At 40.6% G+C, this 22,827-nt stretch overlaps 1 protein-coding gene across 1 annotated transcript; it reads right to left on the bottom strand.

Annotated features, from left to right (window-relative positions):
- Positions 1–4,295: 4,295 nt before the first annotated feature.
- LAPTM4A (lysosomal protein transmembrane 4 alpha) lies at positions 4,296–22,428 on the bottom strand. The gene is made up of 7 exons (XM_030311587.1): positions 22,149–22,428; positions 13,789–13,909; positions 9,804–9,880; positions 9,581–9,703; positions 6,550–6,645; positions 5,924–6,022; positions 4,296–4,933 (listed from the first exon to the last, which is right to left on the bottom strand). Exons 1-7 carry the CDS (start codon positions 22,257–22,259, stop codon positions 4,859–4,861), a joined length of 702 nt encoding a protein of 233 aa, XP_030167447.1. The 5' UTR covers positions 22,260–22,428; the 3' UTR covers positions 4,296–4,858.
- Positions 22,429–22,827: the final 399 nt, after the last annotated feature.

The following is a 22,827-nucleotide window of genomic DNA, read 5'->3' as shown; positions in this document are numbered from 1 at the left end:
CTCTGTGACACTTATTTTTGGTTAACAGTTAATTATCTTTTAAAGAAGATAATGTTTTTCAACGTTGTTTTAGAGAGAGAGAATCTCAGGAAGTCTCTATGCAGAGCATGGAGCAGGAGAGAGAGAGAGAATCCTTTTTTTTTTTTTTAAATATATATATAATTTATTGTCAAGTTGACTAACATACAGTAAGTACAGTGTGTTCTGGTTTTGGGGATAGATTCCCGTGATTCATTGCTTACATACAACACCTAGGGCTCATTGCAACAAGTGCCCTTCTCAATGCCCATCACCCATTTTCCCTAGAGAGAGAGAATCTTAAGCAGGCTCTACTCAGTGTGAAAAAATGATACCAGATGGAAATGTAGATCTACAAAAAGAATGAAAAGCACCAGAAGTGGTAACTGAATGGGTATACTTGTAATTTTAAAAATTATCTTCTTCTTTATGGGGCTCCAGGGTGGCTCAGTCAGTTGAGGGTCTGACTCCTCATTTCAGCTCAGGTTATGATCCCAGGGTTGTGGGATTGAACGAACCTCCCACTGTGGGGCTCCGCAACAAATCATTTTTCAAAGCTAATTCATTGGTAGCCCATTTGCCCAATGATTGGAAGAGAGAATGGCCAATTTACAAAATCTACCTAATTTACTAAAACCATCTAATATTTAAAAATTTTTCAACATATATGGATGTATTGAGGACTTGCTGTAAGTCTGCTGTTGTGCTAAGCACTGTACACAATGCCTTCTCTTATGAAGTCATATGGTGCTATTAAAGCTCAAAGAGGCTAAGTGACTTGGCCAGACTCACGGTGTATCAGTGGCAGAACTGAAATTGAAAACCAAGCCTGTCTGAATCCAGTATCTGATTTCTCAACAACTCCTGTATGTAACCCAACCTGTTTTATAAGAACTACTGATTTTTTTTATGTGCCAGGCACTCTAGATTCTGCACATGAATTGTATCACTTATTATTTACAAATCTGAGCCATCAGAGACTTTTCCTAGAGAACATTCAGAGAAGCTATACCACAAGTCATTTTAGGACCCTCATCTGTTCGGAACCCTCCAGTAGGCTCCCCTCTTACTAAAAGTCTTCACGATGAACTACATACAGCGGCCAACCCAATACCTCCCTGAGCTCACGGCCCACTGCTCTCCATGCTGCTCCCTTTCTACTCTCTTCACTCAAGCTGGCTATTCCTTGAACACTCCAAGGGTTCTCCTGCAGGTCCCTCTAAGATGTTGTTCCTCCTTCAGGTTTCATTCACATATCACATTATTCTAAGTGTGGCCTTTCATGACATCCACAAAAATTGTACCCGCCCCATTCTTTTTTTCTATAGTTCTATCACTAATTTACTATGTAGTTTTAAATTGCCTTTCCCCACTCAAAGGAGACCAGGGAATTTTTACTACTATGCCCATCTCTATGTCTCTTGTACCTGGGACAAAATATACACTCAAAATTTATCGGTTGAATTAAACATTTGCTCAAGGCCACAGAGTGTGAACTGGGTACTGAACTCAGCAGATGATCCCTAAGACCGTGCTCTTTCCATTGCATAAAATGTGCTAATGATGCCAGGAAAACACATGTTCCAGTGAGCTCGGTTTTGGGAACAAGGGCCTCACAGGACCCGAATTTTGTTTGATAGGCCTCAGAAACACTTGGAACTTTATGGAGCTTCTACAGCCACATTCATAGCAGTAAGTGCTGAGAATGTGTAGAAGGCCAAAACCAGAGCAGAGTGGACAGAAGCAGATGGAAGTGGAAAAGCGACAGAAGCAAATTGCAGATGACGAAGATAGGCGAACCCCCACAAAAAGTTGTGAAAGCCAAGAGGTTGGGTAGTCAACAATGTTGGATGATAAAAACCAAAACTGAAGTTAAAAAGCAGAACAGGACTTTGGGATTTAGGCCAGCATCAGGATCTCAAGAGACTTTTTTGTGGAATTTCAGAGGGAGGGCCAAACTTAGAAGTCAGAATGCTGACATTTATGAGCTACTTAATTAAGGCAAAGTTGCTTCCTATTTAGAAAAAAAACAAGGCCAAGTGTTTAAACGTTTATCTTCAATGTTATCTCTACCTGAATTTTAGCATCAAATATACTAAACTACTACTGTTTTTCTCCAGAACTAGCAGACAGAAGAAAAAAAAAATTACCTTTTAAGGCAAACAATTTTGGCATATATTCACTAGGATATTTAACTGTTCTGTGACAACAGATTTCCCTTTACTGGAAACATGACCCCTTAACAATCTTAAGTTTTTTCCCCTTCCTTAGGGGAAATGATTGGGATTAACACATTGTTACTGTTCTCTATAAACTCCAAGGCCAGTGTCCTTTTCCACAAGATAAAGCTGCTTTAAATGAAGTCGTGATTAAAGGTCATGATGGCCCATTTCCACTCCAGGAGGAACAATGCCCAGTTGGGCCCACAAAGCTTGGCTGTGGATTGCAGGCAAACACCACCCCCACCCCTAAAATGGGCCCAAGTCAGGGACCTAATGTGTTCACATTTTGATGTAATCTCACTACTGAAAAATAGCTATTAAGTTTGGTTAATATCTAAATACACCTTAGCATGACCTTCAACAGAACAGAATTAAACCAACAACTAAGGAAACAATGGCTCTCTTGCAAAAGTTCAATTTTTTTTTTAGGTTTGAGAGAGAGAGAGAGAGAGAGAGAGAGAGAGAGAGAGAGAGCAGGCAAGTGCGCACACAAGCTAGGGGAGAGGCAAAGAGAGAGAATCCCCAGCAGCCTCCATGCTGTCACAGAGCCTGACACGAAGCTTGATCCTAGGAACCACAAGATCATGACCTGAGCCAAAATCAGGAGTTGGATGCTTAACCAACTGGGTCACCCAGGCACCCCTCTATTTATTTATTTTTTAACATTTATTTTTTGAGAGACAGAGAGACAGAGTGTGAGCAGGGCAGGGGCAGAGAGAGAGGGAGTCGCAGAAACTGAAGTAGGCTCCAGTTCTGAGCTGTCAGCATGGAGCCTGGCGCAGGGCTAGAACTCACAAACGCAAGATCACGACCTGAGTTAAGTCGGATGCTTAACTGACTGAGCCGCCCAGGTGGCCCTCTATTTCAGTTTTTATACAAAGTGAGGCCTAGCTCAGAGAAGTTATCCCTGATTTAGAAATCTTCTGGGGCGCCTGGGTGGCGCAGTCGGTTAAGCGTCCGACTTCAGCCAGGTCACGATCTCGCGGTCCGTGAGTTCGAGCCCCGCGTCAGGCTCTGGGCTGATGGCTCAGAGCCTGGAGCCTGTTTCCCATTCTGTGTCTCCCTCTCTCTCTGGCCCTCCCCCGTTCATGCTCTGTCTCTCTCTCTGTCCCAAAAATAAATAAACGTTGAAATCTTCTAAAACGATAAAGATATCAGTAAAATACCCTCTACTACCCCAAACTGGGCATACCCCAAACACAACTGTACTTTCCTAGTTTACGCTTTATTTTGGTGGTGGGTGTTTATAAGTGAGATTGCAGCCAAACAATTGTTCTCCCTTTAAAAAACGTGTAAAGTATGTTTTTTGGTTGTGTTAGGGCTATATGATGTATGTGTACATGGTCACTACAGCTACATTCTCAGCAAGATGCAGAGTGGTGTATTTTCAGGAGAAAATTTTTAGTCGTGTGGTTTATAAGCCGCAGTCTGCTTGCTTTCTCTTTGGTTCCCCTCCGAAGGTCAACAGACACATCTTACCTTGAATTATTCTTTTTCTCCCCCTCCCCTATGTTGAATTATTCTTGATGAACTCATTACTTAACTACTAAATGATCTTTACATAAAAACAGAGCTTGCAGGGCACCTGGGTGGCTCAGTCGGTTAAGCGTCTGACTTTGGCTCAGGTCATGATCTCGCAGTTGGTGGGTTCAAGGCCTGTGCGTCCGACTCTGTGCTGACAACTCAAGAGTCAGGAACCTGCTTCGGATTCTGTGTCTCCCTCTCTGCCCTTCCCTCACTCACGCTTTCTCTCAAAAATACACAAATATGAAAAAAATTCTTAATATTAAAAAAAACCCCACAGCTTGCTACCCTCATCATATAACTTTTCTAACAAACCATAATATTAATTCCTGGCCAGTGAGTCCAGTAATATATTAACTTTAAATAACATTTGTGTTACTGAACTAAAGAAATGCTTTCAAGTGAAATCTAGCATTGTGTTCTCAAAGTACCAAAAGATCCCAATAGTCTTGACTTTATTGTAAAGGAAAATGTGAGGTTCTAGCTACCAAAACAGGGTAACAAATCTTTTTTTTAAAAATGACAACAGTAAATATTTAAGAGATTTATTAAAGCATCTTATCACAAAGATGGAAACACATACAAATTAGAAACGTGCAACCGTCATCTTCCACAGTCAAGTTAAAATGGTATAGATTTTTCCTGTTTTCATAGCCGAAAACTTCAGATCTTATACCCAACTTACTCACCCTGAATATTTTAGTCATTCTTCCTGAAAGTATCCAGGGCAGCAAATAACCAAAATGCAAACTATTATATAAAGAAAGTGCAAAGTTACAAAAGAAAATGTGTAGAGAACACCCCCATCCCTCCCCCCTTTCAAGGCAAACAATGGCACTTTGCTCTTGCTTAACCTAGATTGTCTTCAAAAACACTATTAAAATGTAATAGACATAACGATAAAAAAAAAAAACAAAATAAAACCGACTTTGAATAGATGTCAAAAAAGCTTGTTAGTGTTTGAAAATAAATGCTTAAACAAAGGAAAGTGTATTTTATACCAAACAAGTTTGAAGAGCCCTGTATTGCAGCATTCTGTAAAATAAACAAGACGAAAAGCTGGTATAGGCTTTATTGACAAAGGCAGAACTTCTTCAGGCAGGTATGTAAGGAGGCGGTGGCTCTTTCTCAGGCATCTTCACTGCCATTTCATAGGTTGGCAAAACATACTGAAGAGAGAAAAAAGTTGTATCAGACTTAAATCACCTTGAAAAATTCCTGTCTGGAATAATTCAAATGCTTTCCGAGTTTAGCTGAAGAAACTATTAGCTAAAAAGTTCCTGAGCGTAACTGAGGTGATCCAAGACTGCTAAAGAGGGAGGGGCAAAGGAAGGGAAGATGGAGTTTTGCTTCTGAACTGACCGCAGGCCACCAGGGCACCTTGACAGGAAGTAGGTAGCACCGTGCTCCCCTCTTCCCTACAGTGTGACTGACAGAACCAGTGCCTCAGGGGCTGCAAATCCAAGTTAAGGGCACCACTGACCCATGCTAAAGGAAGCCTCCATTAAGATGCTGGATCCTGAATTTCATCAGAATCTGTAATTCAAGGGCCAGGTACTTTTATATCATTTCTTCTAGGGTAAAGGGCACATCTATGTAAGAGTGGCATTCCAACCTAAGTGACTCAAGTGTGAGAGGCGGGCCCTACATGGGCCACATGTATTCTACATGTTGAAAACCTGGAAAGATAATACAGCAGCAACTAAAGGGTCCCAGGAAGGAGGCCTCCCCACAGACTCCTGGAACCCATTGCATTCATCTCCCCACAGAAAATTCAGCTCCCCCTTTTGATCGTGTGGATGTTTTTTAAAAGCAACACAAGCTGTAAATGACAGTACCCCATCCTTAGAGGTTCCAGAAGCCACAAGCCTGGCATGGCTCACACGGCTGTTTCCTGTCTGATCTCCTCTGCAAAATGCAACACTTTTCAAGACTACCTACGAGTCCAACCTAACAGTCAAACTGAATGAGCAGAGCAGTGCAGGGTGTCTCTCACCCATGTAGCCAGGTTTCCAACTGGGAAATGTTACATCTTGTGGATTTAAGCTGTTTGTGTCCTAAACCACATACACGGCATTGAAGAGCCAGTCAAGACCTAGGCTCATTAAGAATGATCAATAACAACTACTGAAGATCTAATGTATTAAAAGATCGTTCACCTGTGGAGGTGCTTCGAAGGCAGGGTACACAGCAATCTCCGGCATGTTCCTGTTGTTGATGTATTTATAGCAGTTCCAAACACAGTTGATTAGATATGCCTAAAAGAACACAAACAAAATTGACACATGCCAGAAACTCAGCAGACTACCTGCTCTAAAATTAAGGTGACTTCTAATGCCTTTCCGTGTACTTTCTCCCTGGAAAAGGGAATGGACACCCCTTTGGACCTAGCACAAGCCAGGCCCTCTGTCTACTTGCCCCCACTTAAATATCCCAAGTTTTATTAATATCATTTTACAGAGAAACCAGAACTGGGGTTTCAATTCAGGTCTGATAACCATTGTGCTGCCAAGGAAATTCTGTCTCTGAACCTTTGGAATGTGAACAGATTTTCAATTAAATCATGAGCTACTTCTAAAAACATAATGATGTTCTTTACACTTAGGAAGGATCCTGGTATTTCCAATCACTCTCTGGAAATGAGAAGGACATCACCTAGGTGTTATCTTTACTACTATGTCCGAATAAACACTATCACTTAACTGTTGGAACTATGAGGAGAAAAGACAACAAAAAGGTTTAGATGAACAGTGTCACAGCCCAAATATTTAGTTCAGCAACTCACCTTAAAAATGATGAATAAGGCAAAGAACACAAGAACAATGAAGAGGAGGCAGCTGGAGTCCAATGCCAAGAGGTCATCTTTGTAGGGGAAATCAGGCTATAAAAAAAGGGGGTGGAGAGGTGAACAGGCAGAGGAAAGAAGATATTTAGGGCAGGGACACTACCCTCTAGGATAGCACAGTGATGAATACACATCATTACACACTTGTCCAAATCTGCAGAATGTAAGTGAACCCAGTGTAAACTAGGAACTCTCGGTGATAACAATGTGTCAGTGTAGGTCCATCAATTGTAACAAATGCACCACTACGGTCTGGGATGTGGACAGTGAGGGAGGGAAGGGCGCGCTTTCTATTCGATTTTGCTGTTAACCTAAAACTGCTCGAAACCATTAAGTTTATTAACCAAACACATACACATTCACTCATAATTCAGCTATGGCAGCTGCACGTTGTGACAGTCTAGAGAGCATCTTAAAAATACAAACACAAAGGCACCAAAGTCAGAACTGATATTCTAATAAAAACTAGTAAACAGAATTGAACTCGCTGTACCTTTAAGCCTCATCATCATGAATGCATGCTACTAAACACCTAAAATGCATTTGAATTCTGCTGTATGAGCTGAGCTCATCTTTCCTCTTCCCTGTTTTACATTTTACTGGCCTTTGGAAAAAGATGATCTCCTGTATGCGACTGCAGACTTGTCCCTGAGTTGCTAAGTTACGAAGTGCTAAGGCTTACCTAAGTTTCAGGGGTCATTTAGTCCTACGTGGGGAAATTAATTTTTCTAAGAGCCAATGCCAGTCTCAATACTCATCAGAAAGGGGCAAAAAGAAGGCATGCCCTGGTTATAAAGGCAGGTAAGATTCTGTGGCTTACTGCAGACTTACTATGTTCCATTGTGAAGGGTTCAACTTTATTTACTCATTAAGCTAGGTTCCAGGAGAAGAGTACTACAAAGGAATAATTTAGGATTTATAAGCTGGCCAAAAAAGAAAGTATTGCCACTCTGAGAGACCAAGTGAATATAACGACAGAGTGGAGAAACCACTGGGGTCTATAAAAGGAATAGTAAAAAAAAAATTCACCCTAAAGTTTTCCTATAAAACTCATTTAATTTTTAAAAACATACCTGTTTTTAACGGAAATGTAAATACAAAGGCCCAAATAATTTTCAAAAATAAGCAGCATGTAAAAATCCCAAAGGACTGAAAAAGAAAAAAGCATCCACACACCAACTCCAAACACAGCTGTCTCCTTGGGACAAAACTGTTCTTTAAACCTTTATGATAAATAAAAGGACAAAAATTGAATGAGACCAGCTCATGGGGAACGCTACAGATTTTATTCAGAAAGCTTGCAATCTTTCAGCCAGACACGACATGACAAGAGATCTAGAATGAGGAAGTTTCTGACCACGGCCAACCAGGACACCAGGCCTGCCCCCAACCCCTTCTCTCTAGCTCATCACGTGCTGCTTCCCTCCCTTTCTCTATGTGGCAGCCACCATGGTCCCCTTTTAGTCCTCTGACTATACCATGTTCCTTCCTGCCTCAAGGGGTCTCTGACCTGGGACATTTGCTCCTGTATTTTCCCTATCTTAATTCCTACTAGACTCTTGAGTGCAATTCAAGTCTCACTTCCCAGCCCAGGTCTGACATTGGTATGATATTCACTCACGCAGCCAATACTTTTTCTTCACAGTTTTACTGCAGTAATTGTCAATTTTCCAATCCCTTTACTAGCAAATGAGTTCTACTGATGTATCCCAAGAACCTAGCAGAATGCCTTGCACAGAAGCAGCAACCACCAAATGTTTTCTGAATGAATAAATTTGGTGGTACACAAGATACAATAGGCAGGATATCTGCCAAGTCGGGAGAAAATTCCCAACGACAGCATTTTTGAAATGAACTTCCATTTATTTATCTGGACTTCACACCTCCTTGCAGACCTTACTCCAACCCAGAGGGTTCCCTACCCCTCCATCACAGGGCACTAATCTAAGCTCCTCACTGAATGCTGTGTAACAGTTATAGTTCATTAACACAGATAACATCTTCATGTCTTAACTCCCCCAATTCACGTCTGATCCTCGAGAGAGGAAGTTATGTTTATGTTTGTATCTACACCATTCACCAATAATTTGCTTTGAATAGAGGTAAGGATACAGTAAGCACTCAAATATTTGCTATTGATGCCGGCAAATTAAAAAGGGGAGAAGCAAAAATGGCATCCAGTGTTTGTTTTGCAGCAAGCTGTTGTAGAGGCCAAGCACACCCCAAGCAGCGGGAGGGGCCTTACCAAGCTCCTCCCCTGGGAACTACATTCAGCAGCTCAGCATCCAGCCTGCACAGCTCTGAACTGGGTGTGTGGGCCTTTGTGCTTTACCTCTATTTATTTTGGGCATCTGTAGCAAGATGTGCCCTTGGGTGTCAGAAAAGACTAAGATTATTTTTGGGGCCTGGGAACAAACACTTACAACATTTCAGCTTACAGAAGATTTTAAAGGAATGCGCTTTTGGATAGAAGGGGAAGCCTGTATAGCCAAGTGATTATAGTACCGGTATACTCAAAACAAAAGTTGAACTACTCCTTAAGTTCTACGATATCCACCTTTAGAGGCTTTTCAAAAAAATATTTATTTATTTTGGGGGAGGGGTGAAGGAGCAGAGAGACAATCCCAAGCAGGCCCCACTATCAGCACAGAGCCCAATGTAAGGCTTGATCTCATGAACCATGAGACCACAACCTGAGCCAAAATCAAGAGTCAGAAGCTCAACTGAATGAGCCACCCAGGTGCCCCATATTTAGAGACTTTTAATACTAGACTATCCAAGTAAGGAAATATCCTATGTATATTACTGGCTTTAACAAGGTAGTTAAGAGGAGCAATAATTATTTTGAAACACTTTTAAAAATAAACAGGGTAGATTAAAATAAAAATAGCACCGAAAGCTGACTCAAAATTTTGATTTAAATACTGTACTTAAAATGAAGAGAAAAAGTTTAATTAGTATACACACTTACTAATTGATCCAGATACTCTTTGATTCTTGGCAAGTAAGTGAGAGAACTGATAGCAACGAGGCAACTGAGAACGAAGTCAAAAAGCCGGTAGCAGAAGAATGGAATCAGCCAACCCACTTGATACTGAAGAAAAAAAATAATCACAACATCACAACACAAATATGAAATATTAAGTGCCACTCAGTAAAGGTCAAACTCAAAGTCAAAAATATAGGGTACTTACAGAAATTGCTCCATATACCAGCATTGAACTGATGATAAACATAAGAACAGAGACAGCAAAAAGAACACAGGCATTATCTAAGAAAACAAACAAAAAATCTAATTAAGCTACTTATGCAACAAAAAAAACCCAAAACTCTTCATGACAAAATGTTTTTTGTTTTTTGGGGGTTTCTTTTAAAGTTTATTTTTATTTATTTTGAGAGAGAGAAGAGACATAGAGAGCAAGGGGGAGAGGGGCAGAGAGAGAGAGGGAGACAGATTCCCAAGCAGGCAGGCTTCTCACTATCAGCACAGAGTCTGATGTGGGGCTGGAACTCACGAAACCATGAGATCATGACCTGAGCCAAAGTCAAGAGTCAGAGGCTCAACCAACTGAACCACTCAGGCACCCCAACAAAATTACGTGTTAAAGCTAGCTTAAAAAAAAATGAGTATTTTCCAGAATGCCTCCGAAAAAACCCTAAAGCCAAGAGAGTTTAAAAAAAAAAAAAATCCATCTCAGCATTAAGTAATGAAGTTTTGAGGAATTCACCCCTTTGTTTTTGTTTATTAAATTGCTACAACTCATTGACTCTTATCATCAACCAGTCACTCTGCTAGGGAGACAGATCTCTGCCCAGAGCCTAAGAGTCTGAAGGCATGCAGATAATGATAATCCAATGTGGCAAGTGCTACATTGGATTAGCTGTCCTTGGGGAATCAGGGAAAAAATATGGAAGAAATGACACATGTTGGGTCTTGTGAAATGAGCAGGGTTCAACAGGAGGGAAAGGCTGGTATCTGCTTAAAAGACACATAAACTCAGAGCACTACAGCTGCCCTCTCTGGCCTCAAGAGAAAATATAGAGATTCAAGGTTCTCCATTAACCTCCTCTCTCTTACGCCAACATGGGAACTTCCTGCTCCCCACTCCTTGCCCTTGATTTCTCCACTGCTTTAACAAGCCCATTTTCTTCTTTGTTCTTCACCTGTCTCAGGTTGTCTCCTTCCTCAAGGTTATCCAAATTCATTAATTACCTCACAAAACACCTGAGTAATCTCAACAATACTAAGCCACACTTGAGAGGTTTTTTTTTTTTTAGCAGATCTAAAGTTAATTCTTTGACTCTGGATAGATAGTAAGAACCAGAAAGGCACTAATGATGATGGATGATTAGAATAACTGCTGGATATCACACATGATATCACGTATCATCTTGTCACTTGGAAGTATAAACATCATCAGTATTTGGTGCTAAGTTAAGGGCCATCTTTAGATTTTTCTAGAGGATATAGGATATCCTTTAGATACCCTGTAGCAAAAAAGGGGAGAAATGGAATAACAGGTGAAAAATACATACACAATACCCAGAGCGAGACACTCCAATATTTGTGACTTAATAAAGCAAACAAAATATGAGGGCTAAACGCACAGATATGAACCTCAGGTTTCCATCCACCACCACATTCAAGAACCTCCTCCAGGGGGCCCCAAGTGTTCACCCGTTACCAAAGTGAATAAAATTAAGGTTAAATTCACATTTGAAAAGCAGCTTGTATATGTTGCAGAAGCATTTCATATATATTGAGGGTCATATTCTGTTTAGCTGACTAACTGCAAACCTCATTATTTACAATCAGCCGCAGGCCAATGATCAGAAATTAACTTGCCATTTTAACACTGCGCCTATGGGAGGGTCAACGTTCCACTTCCGTTAGAGACACAAACTACTGTATGACCAAGAACTACACATTTTTATGTTCTCTCAAAAAAGGTTTTGGCAGAACTAGAATCAACAAAAGTATGCTAACTCCGTATCTGATTCCCACTACGGTGGCCACGGCAGCCATGCAGCATGCAGTAAAACCTGTGGCTTCATCCCTGCAGCTCCAGCCACAGCATAAGAATGTCAACAGCCATAAATCTTTTTTCTACACCTTGATTTAAAGAGAAACACAAGCTGACACTGCATGCTGAAAAATGCCAACATTAGCAGGTTTTATATAATTTTACAGCCTAAAATACCAAAGACAGGCATTAAAAACTAAAGTTTTATTCATCGTTGTATTTTGGTTTTTATTTTAAATAGAGAAACAGACTACTTAAGAAAAAACAAACTCCAGAAGGGAGGTTTCTAATATGCTCTTGGTATTTCTTTTACCACACTTGACAACATAATTAAAGGATTATAAAGATCTGAATGGACACTCAGTAGACACATTTTTATTTATTTATTTATTTTTAGTAGACACATTTCTACAAAGCACTTAAAGGGGAGCCTGGGTAGCTCAGTCGGTTAAGCATCCAACTTTTTGTCTCGGCTCAGGTCATGATCTTGCAGTTTCGTGAGTTTGAGCCCCGTGTCAGGCTCTGTGCTGGCAGTGTGGAGCCTGCTTAGGACTCTCTCTCCCCTGCTCTTTCTGGCCCCCCACTACACTCACACTGTCTCTCTCTCAAAATAAATAAACTTAAAAAAAATTTTTTTAAAGCACAGTGTAAAAAACTGTTAGTGATTTCATACTGTAATGTCAACAGATGCCCACAAAACTCTACTTGAATCCTAGAAAAGGCAGCTGGCCCTGTAGACAGTGAATTATTTAAATTAACAACCAATTTTTATTTATTTATTTTTAAGTAGGCTCCACACCCAACACGGAGCTTGAACGACAACCCTGAGATCAAGAGTCACGTGCTCTAACTGAGCCAACTAGGTGCCCCCACAACCAAATTTTTTTAAAAAACTTCATAAGCTTATGGGAAGACCATAAATTTAATGAAGCTCAAGAACTTACAATAAAAGCTAATAAAACTAAAAATATGGTAACTTAAATCCTATAATATGATAAATACAACTTACACATGAGAACTCAGAACATTTTTCTGAAGTGAAATTTAAAAAAATCAACACGCAAAAAAGCTGTTCATACTGCAAAGTTTGAGGCATAATTTTCTGTTTGAACATTAAATTTCTATTCATAATATACAATCTTAACTAAAATATTTCTGAACCTGTATTTTAAATTTTAATGCTTATTTATTAAAAAAAATTTTTTTAACGTTTATTCAGTTTTGAGAGAGCACGAGAGGGGCACAGAGAGAGGGAGACATAGAATCTGAAGCAGGCTCAAGGTTCTGAGCTGTCAGCACAGAAGCCAACGCGGGGCTCAAACTCATCAACCATGAGATCATGACCTGAGCCCAAGTCGGCCACTTAACCAACTGAGACACCCAAGTGCCCCATTAATGTTTATTTATTTTTGAGAGGAGAGAGAGACAGAGTGAGAGCAGGGAAGGGCAGAGAGAGAGAGAGAGAGAGAGAGACAGACAGACAGACAGACAGACAGACAGACACAGAATCCAAAGCAGGCTCCAGGCTCTGAGCTGTCAGCACAGAGCCCCACACGGGGCTCGAACCCACAAACTGCAAGATCATGACCAGAGCCGAAGTCTGACACTTAACCAACTAAGCCACCCAGGCACCCCTGCTCCTGTGTTTTAGAGAAAGATAAATAATGAAAATGTTACTGGAGAGTAAACAGGTTTAAAAAGGTAATTTACACGAATGTCTTCTATTTCTAACTCCAACAGTGTCTTTCTTCATCTAAATGATAGATATATATTTAGAATTGTGACCCTGAGCAAAAGATATCACCAAATATTCCAATAATTCATATTTCACAAGTTCCCGTAAGCCTATTTGCTCCCATCCTCTACTACACTTGCTAGCTGACCTTCAGAGACTCACAAGTCTTTTTGTAATTTCTTCTTATCATCTCCACAGCACCAGATAGGAATCAAAGGTATACAATGTATATTTCTCAAAAATCTAGTAGTCCATAGCATTTTCTGGGCAAAAGTGCTCAATTATAATTCTCACTGAATAATTTGAAAAACCCACAAAAACACTTTTATGCCTCAGCAAGTAAAATAACTTAACTATAATTTAATCAATTCTCTGAATAGTGTGTGTGATTAAAGGATATATTTTCACCTAAAAACATACCAGCCATTCTCTCAGATGAATAGTAATTGCCAATGACTTCATACTGAATGTTGACAGCTGGCATTGAGTTTGGATGAGTTACTTCCACAGTCAGCAAAATTGCCATCAATAGGTTTACCACCTGTGAAAGATAAGATGTTTGGTATCTGTTAATATTATTCATCAGGAAACAGTCTTCACAATCTTCGGATGTCTTTCCATATTTAAACTGTTTTACTTGCAGTAACAAAGACAGAAAATAACAGATTAACCTGTAGATAAAACTGTATGCAATACCATAGAAGAACAGCTGAAAAATAATTATTTCCTAAAGTATAAACTTAATTGTTTCAGAGAAAAGATGTATTGCCTGAACTTGCGTTAATATCAACACAATGGCAAAATGATTAAAAGGAATCATTACAGATTGTTCATGTTCAGAGTCACATGTTTATTCATACACCGATCTCAGAATTTCTGAGTTTGAAGAAGCCACAGTTCATCCAACATTACTTATGTAATACCATCAGTTAAGAATATAGTGATCCAGCAGGCTTACCTCACTACCTCCTCTCTGCTCTCCTCTATACACATGCTCCAGTTTGTTGGACATACCATTAAAATGAGGTTAAGATCAGCTTAGTCAGAGCACAGCAGGGTCTCAGCCGCTAGAGCCTAAGCTAACAAATTTCAATGAATGCAGCCCAATTTGCACTGGCTTCATAAATTTTTGGAATATTACATGAGAGCAACTCCCTAAAACCCTTCATTCTTTTTCACACTTGATCCTGCTAAGCTACCACCTGAACCTGTACAGTTAGTTGGATTCTAATCTGTTACAGTTAGTATAAGGGCTTGATACATTTGCAATGGAATTTCATCTTATATTCTTGCCTGTCAAGATCTTCTGACGGACACCCCACAGATTTACTATCTTGTTTTTTAGCTTCCAGCATTTAAAAATATGATCAGCATGTAATCAGTATCTCCACCTCAGTCACTAGAAAAGAGAACCGGGCCAAGCACAGGAGGCGTCCTCTTCCCATTAATCAGCAATCTTTGAACAGAATCTTTATCTCGTTCAGAGAAACATCTTGAGACTTTGTCAAATTTCCTGCTGCAATTCCATCATAGTATCTGGTGAGTTTTTCTAGTTTACCAAGGTTGTAACTCTATTTGAAGCGGTAATTATTTATGCCTCCAGTGGTTAAAGAATCCCTGCAGTATGCCAGGAGGCACTGCTTCTTGAAGTGCTCAAAAACAGTCCTGTTAATGATTCAATAGAGAAAACCACCTAGGCTTGGAGTTAGGCTTCCCTATCTAAAGTGCACAGAAACATATCCTCCTCCCTTTGTAAAAATCTGAACATTTGATGCTTTTAAGGTATGTTAAAGCCTTGATCATCAACTGTACTTTAAACAAACTCTATTACATAGCTCTCTCCTATCCACCATGAACGATAAATGATTTTATCAGCTGGAGGCACTGCACATTCTCTATGACATGCAAACCAATTTTAATCATTCAAAAAGGGGATCTAAACAATACCAAATTCAGAATCAACTGACATTTATTGAGAATATACTGTATACTAAGCATATTCACATACAGTATATTATTTCACTTATTCCTCCCAACCACCTGCTGAAGTAAATATTACTAAAGCCCATTTGCAGATGAGGAAACTAAGTTTCAGCATGCGAAATAACTTGTGTTACAGAGGACAAAGGTTAGAGCAAGGACACAAACCTGATTCCATTTAAGACAACCAGCTTCTTAGCACCACAGGATTACTTATACCAATTCCTAAGCAACTCCTGTTTTGAGGCCTTTCCAGAAGACGCTATTATCTAAGGCTATGTTTATACTTTACTGTCCAAATAAATATGTTCAGTAACATACCTTTTCCCTTGCATTGCTCAAAAGCAAGGTACTTTATCCTTCAACTCTTGAAAGGTCTTACATAGGACAATCATATTTGCAAGGTGGCTCCCCAGTTGAAGGCTGATTTTCTTTGGGGGGGGGGGCATTTTTACTGCAATGGGTTTTGGCTAGTGTGTGGTATAGGAGTAGGAGCTAATACAACGAGGTGAATTAATTATTGAACAATCAGATGTATCTACTGAAGCCTTATAAAATCAGTTTGAAATCAATCCAGCAAATTATTCTTTGCTAAACACTATACAGTCATAGTTAAATAGCTCTGCGCAGGGGCACCTGGGTGGCTCAGTCAGTTAAGCATCTGACTGTTGCTTTTGGCTCAGGTCAAGATCTCACAGTTCATGCATGAGTTTGAGTCCCATATCTGGCTCCATGCAGACAGCAAGGTGCCTGCTTGGGATTCTCTCTATACTTCTGTCTCTGCCCCTCCCCTGTGGGCTCTCTCTTTCAAAATAAATAAACTTAAAAAAAAGAGTAGCTCTGCATAGTACAGAAAAACAGTCTCATGTCAAGAAAACTATGCAAACTCAATTACTAGATGAAGGAAATGATACGACCAAAATATTTAGGAGTTTAATTTTCCCTTCTTAAATATTTTTACTGCATGTAGGACTTATAAAAATGTATTTTTCTGGAGCACCTGAGTGGTTCAGTCAGTTGAGCGTCCAACTCTCGGTTGCAGCTCAGGTCATGATCTCACGGTCGTGGGATGCGGCACTGTGTTGGGCTCTGTGCTGGCAGCTGCGGAGCATGCTTGGGATTCTCTCTCTCCCCCTCTGCATGGCCCTCCCCCTCTCGTGCTGTCTAACAGAAAATCTTACAAAACAACTTTTTAAAAATCTATTTTTCTTCTCATAGATAAGCCACAGACTCGCAGTGACACTTCGAATCTCATTTCACTGTCACAGCCCTGAGTATTAAACAAAAGTCAAAGATCTAATCAAGAGGACCAAGAAAGGATAAATAAAATGAATTGCAGTGCTACTTCTTTAAAAGCTCACAGTTCTTCAAATCTTCACTGAGTTAATATATTCTAGGGGCGCCTGGGTGGCTCAGTTAGTTGGGCATCTGACTTTGGCTCAGGTCATGATCTCGCGGTTCGTGAGTTCGAGCCCCGCATCAGAATCTGTGCTGACAGCTCAGAGCTCGGAGCCTGCTTCAGATTCTGTGTCTCGCTCTCTCCCTGCCCCTCCCCTGCTTGCTCATGCTCTCTCTCTCAAAAATAAAATAAACATTAAAAAAATTAAAAAAAAAATTATATTCCATTATGTCAGTATATTTCATTAAAATCTCAACTTTCATTTTAAATATTAACCTGGAAAATCCATCCTTGTGATCTTAAAAGACTTACCACTGAGCACCCACCCTGTGCTCATATTTAGGCCCTGTGCTATTTAATTACAGTCCCTCGATACTTCTACTAAGTTCCATGTAGCATTTTTAAAAAAATATATAAAATCGACTTTACAGTTTTGCAATATAAAATTTGATATAAAATTTCCCTGAATAATAGCAAGTATGTACAATTTCTTAATATTTATTCCCAATTTTTTCCTTTTACTATATTCAGGAAAAAAACCAAAAATGTAATTTAAATAATGATTAATTTCTAAACCTCATAATATGGAGGTACAGAAGACAGCAAACATGTTAACAGCACAAGCTACAAACAGACCATTCAATGTAGAAGCAGTCCTGTGCATTTATTAGGTTAAATTATGTGGTTTACATGGTTTTTGCAAGCCTTCTGCACACCTTGTATAAGTAAACAAAGAATTAACAAAAGCCAGATGTGTTGGATTTTACTTGTTACAGAGATACTGTTACCAGGCTACCAGGCCCAGGCCCACGGAAGCCCTGGGCCTCAGAAGAGGAATTCCTCTTTGCTTTCTCCTCTTGCTGCCACACCCATCCCAGAGGATTCTTTGGGGGCTGGTTTTTGTTTTAAATCATTATTCTTCAGGTTTGCAAAGCACATTCTGCCACGACCCAGTATCTGCTGAGACTATAAAACAAAGTGTGTGCTTCAGGGCATCCTGATAAGGGTCTCACAGGCAGAGTCTCCACTGGGAGCCAGTCGGCAAAGCACTGCCAGCAGATAAAGATCAAAATGGCCAACCTCCAAAAATTCTGTTACATGTTTCACATATATACAAGCCTCCTGTTGTTTACTGGTAGTTACAAATGTGCAGTACAAATGAGTTATTCCTACTATATTTAAGAGGAGGCAATTAATTTAACAAATGTCTAATGAATACTTCAAATGTTCTAATTAACAAGCTAGCTGCTATACACCTTTTATAGAGAAAGACCTATCATCTTTCTCCCTCAAGAACATCTTGTGGGGGAGAAAAATGAAAAGATAATCATTAGTAATCATGTAATAAGTAGTATTTAATAAGTACATACAAATAGTATAAAGAAACGTTTCCAGATACACAGTGAGGAAACCAGATCCCTCTGGCTGAGAAATAAGAAAAGCTTCACCAAGAAAACATCTGGGCTAACCATTAAAAAATGAAATGGAACTGGCAAAATGCTATTAACAGTGGAAGCTGGGTGATGAGTAAATGGGAGATGTTAACACTATCTCATTATTCTTTAGATTTGAAATTTTCCTTAATATATTGTTTTTAAAATGTGACTTGGGGGGAGAAAAAAAAGGCACATGTCAAAGTACTGAGGCACAAAAAAAGTGTGTTTGAGGAAAGATATTAACTTCAAAATATAAATAGGTTATACTCTTATTTAAAGGAGTCAGGGGTGAGGGTTGGAAAAGAATACAGCTTGAGGACACCTGTCTTCACCTCTCTCCCAGTCACCTAGCTTTAGATTATTTATGGCTGAGACATTCATGAAAAATTAGCAATATATTAAATCTTTCCAAAACAAAATTATTACAAATGCTCAAAATGTATTCTTTTTATTTAACGTTTATTTATTATTTAGAGACAGACAGACACAGAGGATGAGCAGGGGAGGGGCAGAGAGAGGGGGAGACACAGAATCCGAAGCAGGCTCCAGGCTCTGAGCCGTCAGCACAGAGCCCGAAGCAGGGCGGCTCGAACTCACAAACTGCGAGATGATGACCTGAGCCTAAATCGGCCGCTTAACCAACTGAGCCACCCAGGTGGCCCCTCAAAATGTATTCTTGTAACACACCATCAACCATGAAGGAGGACACCTACTCATTAAGACTATTTTCAATTATTCAATGAACATTTGAACTTCTGTGTAACAAATTGGTTTGAAATCATCTGGCTTCAGATTCTTCAATAAATAACAGAGAAAACAATTTTAGGAATGCCAGAATTTAAACTAGAGCTCATTCTGAAACTTTGTATTACTTGACCAGGGATTAAGCCACCCGTGCTTCTTTCAAATCTAAAATGCCAAAAGCTAACACTTCAGGGCTGGTACCTCTGGTGCACAGAACTGGCTCTGACTTCTCTATGTCCTATTTAATACCACAGAATTAATACTTTAGTACACCGTGTTGGAACGGCCTGAACACCAGACCAGTTGCCAGAAAGCAATGACACTGTATCCGATACATTCACTGATACAGCCTCTAGGCCCAGCAGGAGGGAGACAACTGCACCCCCCACCCCCAAATTCCAAACAGCACAGAGGCCATCATCATAGATATTCTCCCACCTGAAACTTAGGAAGGGAGTATCCTGACAAGGTACTGGAGGAGGAAGGGACGTTCTATCTCACTCAATCCCATATTACTTCTATTTTAGTAAAGAAGCTTCTAGCAACAAAATGCACTGTTTGGACAAGTCCTTTTTGTTTAGAGATATTACCCTACACTTTACCGGGGTGGTCTTGTTTTCTAAAAGGTTACACACCTTCCCAACTAGACAGAAATTGTGTTTTTTAATACTGCCATGGTATGGAAGCTACACTTTTGAAAGTCACCAACAAAACCAAAGTCCTTTGTCCAGTCCTTTATCCAATTAAAATTTGATGTTACCGATCACCTTCCCCTCTCCTTTGTCACTGTACTGTTAAGTCTCATTTTTGTATATGCGCTCCAAAAACCTCTGTAATACCATAAAATAAGTGCAGATACAATTTTCAAGACAGAACATTTGAGTGCCTCTGTGTGGCAGATAATAGAAACAGAATAGACAATGGCATATGGTCCCTGTGATTTACTCTTTTTCTATGTCTACCAAAGCCTTCTACATTGCAGATGACCAATAAATCCCTTATTTTAAGACAGATTAATTAATTTTAGAAGCTTATAATGTTCTATTAACCTAAAAGCCCATGCAATGAAAAACAACTATGGCATCCTTCTAAAATTGTGAAAACTAAAGCACGGAAAATAAGGAGATGTAAAATGTTTTCACATCAAGTGCCTCCAGTGGGGAGTAAATTTAAACTCCTCACTCCCTATTTTGGGAGAGTAAATACCCTTACTAAAGTTTTACTCCCTGCATTTTTGGTTTGCTGTTTGTAACTCATATTTTCCCCTGCAATTCCTTTCACTTTTATGAGCTGATCCCATAGCATTAAAAAAAAAAATCTGCCTAGAAAAGACTGGAAAGAAATACCGCCAATTACATTCAGATGGTTGAAATTGGGATGGTGGTTATTTCCTTCTTGAGGAGGAGTTAGAAATCCTTTGTTCTGTGAATGGAGGGAAGGATCTGAGAAGAAACAGGACGATTAGGTTTTCAGGAAGAGTCCCAGCTGGTGGACACACCTCAGTTTAGTAGGAGGGAGGGTTATCTTCTAGGGACAAGGCAGACAGGGTAGAGTAAGAGGCTTGAGGACCCTTGTATGATTCATTTAGGGGAATGGAAGGCAGAGCTAAGAACAAAAGAAATGGAAGACCCAGACCCCTGGCAAAATGGAGAATAAATAAAAGGAAGTTAGGAATACAGTGCTATTACCGTCCACTAGCTGATTAACGTCCAATATTACAAATCAGTTAAAATATAAAACAGAGTTTCTGAGGGGAAATTTGATATAATTTTATGCCAGTAAGAGGAGATTTCTGAATATGGAAGTATAGGAAACATTAAAACAAACCTAGAAACTAGCAAATAAGCCTACACATTGAAGTTTTGTTTTTTAAAATGTACATCAATAAAGCAAAACTGTAAAAAAACAAACAAAAAACAGGGCAGTCAGGAATAATGCGAGGGTCCGGTAGTCCCCTGGAGGTGGGCCATGAAACAGTATCTACCTAAGATTATTGGCATCTGGTGTTTGTCCAAATACTAATGATTTCAAGGCACTGGGTAGGGAAGTAATGATAACACAGAAAGGCAAAAAAGAATGTGTGAAGTTTTTTTTTTCTTACAGTTCACAGAAGTTAACTGAAACAATACAGTATCACTAATACCACAATCCTCCATACCAAACCAAACCAACAAAAAAACCTCAGACAACAACAAATCACAGTCATTGGTGAGAACCGCCAATCAAGTCAACAATATGAGAAGTTTGTCAAAGCTTCAGTGAAGTCATTATAGCCTAAAGCTATCCCAACAGGGTCATAATTACCTTCAAAGTGTAGGAATACTGGAGATGGTGGTTAAGAAATCACAAAAGTATTACTGGTGAACCACCAATCAATAACACTGTCAACTTGGTTTATGATACAGACTTACATAGATCTTGGAATCCAGGAAATGCTACCATATGTGGCCAGAATAAAGGAGGCTCTCAATAAAGGTCTCAAAAACCGGAATGGGTTTGAAATAAAAAGCGTCTAATGGGCAAGGGGTAGTTGAATCAGGAAAAATCAGATCGCGTGTAAATCCTGGCAAAAGGTATTGCCTCTAAGAGAACCTCCAGATTCACAACAGAGGCCTTTCTGCCTACATCACACACACACACACGTATTATAACAAAATAAGGTCCAAGAACCACAGGCAACTGAGTTATAGCTGGATCTTTCGTTTTCCTTTCCGGTAAGACAATGTCGAAACTGGGCTACATTTCTCAGGATCCACTCTTAATTGTTTTGTAGGGAACAAAATTCCAGGGAGTGTACGTGGAAGAGGGTTCTTTCTGATCACGGAAGTACAAAAAGGGCCTAAACCGGGTACTTTCCAGAACTCCTTACCAAATCCTAGTACCATTATCCCTCCCACCCACCACCCCTACTCTCCATCCTCCCCACACCCAGCCCACAACGTCTCCCCTTCTCCCCACCCCGACTTTCTCCTGTAATTCGTGCCAAGGTACAATCTCCCCATTCCTACCCACCCCACTCTGATTCAAGGCCACAGTCTCCTCTCTCAAACTTACAACACCCTAAAAAGAGTCTCCCCTATGCCTTCTCGCCCCACCCAACACCCCCTTTCAGTCCCACCCCCTCCCAGTGAACACTCCCTACATTTCAGACCCGGCTCCCCCACTTCCCGCTCATGCGCATTCCCCCAGGGCCCCAATCCTCCCGCCCCGCCCGCCCTTACCATATACCAGGTCCCCAGGATGATCGTCCCGGTGCGGACATGGCAACAGCCGCAGCAACGGGTGCTGTAGAACCGGTCACTGCGGCTCCGCTTGAAAGTCATGGACACCATCGGGAATCTCTCAGGCTTCGTTCTAGGATGGGCCCCTGACAAACGCTTTTCGCCCAGAGGTCGAACCCAGAGAGCTTTGCCACAGTCTCCAAATCCAAACGACGCGTCTTCAAGCCCTCCCCTGGCCCGGGCCCCAGCCAGCTCCTTCGCACCTGCGCACTAAGTGCCGAGCGCCGCTCTCGCGCGACCTCGGTTTACCCCTCTTCCTCCACCTTCCCCGCACACAGGCCAATGGAAGAGCGGAAAGCTGGGTGGACTCGGCCCCTGATTGGACAAACATGAAGATTGACAAGACGTCACGCCCAATCAGAAGTGCGACTCGCCTTAGCGCTAATGAATCCCCGCCTCTTACTAGAGGGCCGGGACTGGCTCGTAGGCCTAGAATAGCTCGGGAGAGGTTGGTGGTTTACCATACCCGAGACGAGAGCGACAATAAAAGAAGCATTTAATGGGGAGAAGCAGAGACAAGATGGGTTGGTGGGAGAAAGCGGGCACGAAGGACTTTACTGTGTCTCCGCCACGAACAGCTTCGGAGGCGTCACGGGACCGAGGCTGCTCACGTGACCTT

The sequence above is a fragment of the Lynx canadensis genome, chromosome A3 (genome assembly GCF_007474595.2).
Source record: "Lynx canadensis isolate LIC74 chromosome A3, mLynCan4.pri.v2, whole genome shotgun sequence".
Classification (NCBI taxonomy): Eukaryota; Metazoa; Chordata; class Mammalia; order Carnivora; family Felidae; genus Lynx; species Lynx canadensis.
The sequence above is the reverse complement of the archived record's forward strand: the minus strand, read 5'-3'. Positions and strand labels throughout refer to the sequence as shown.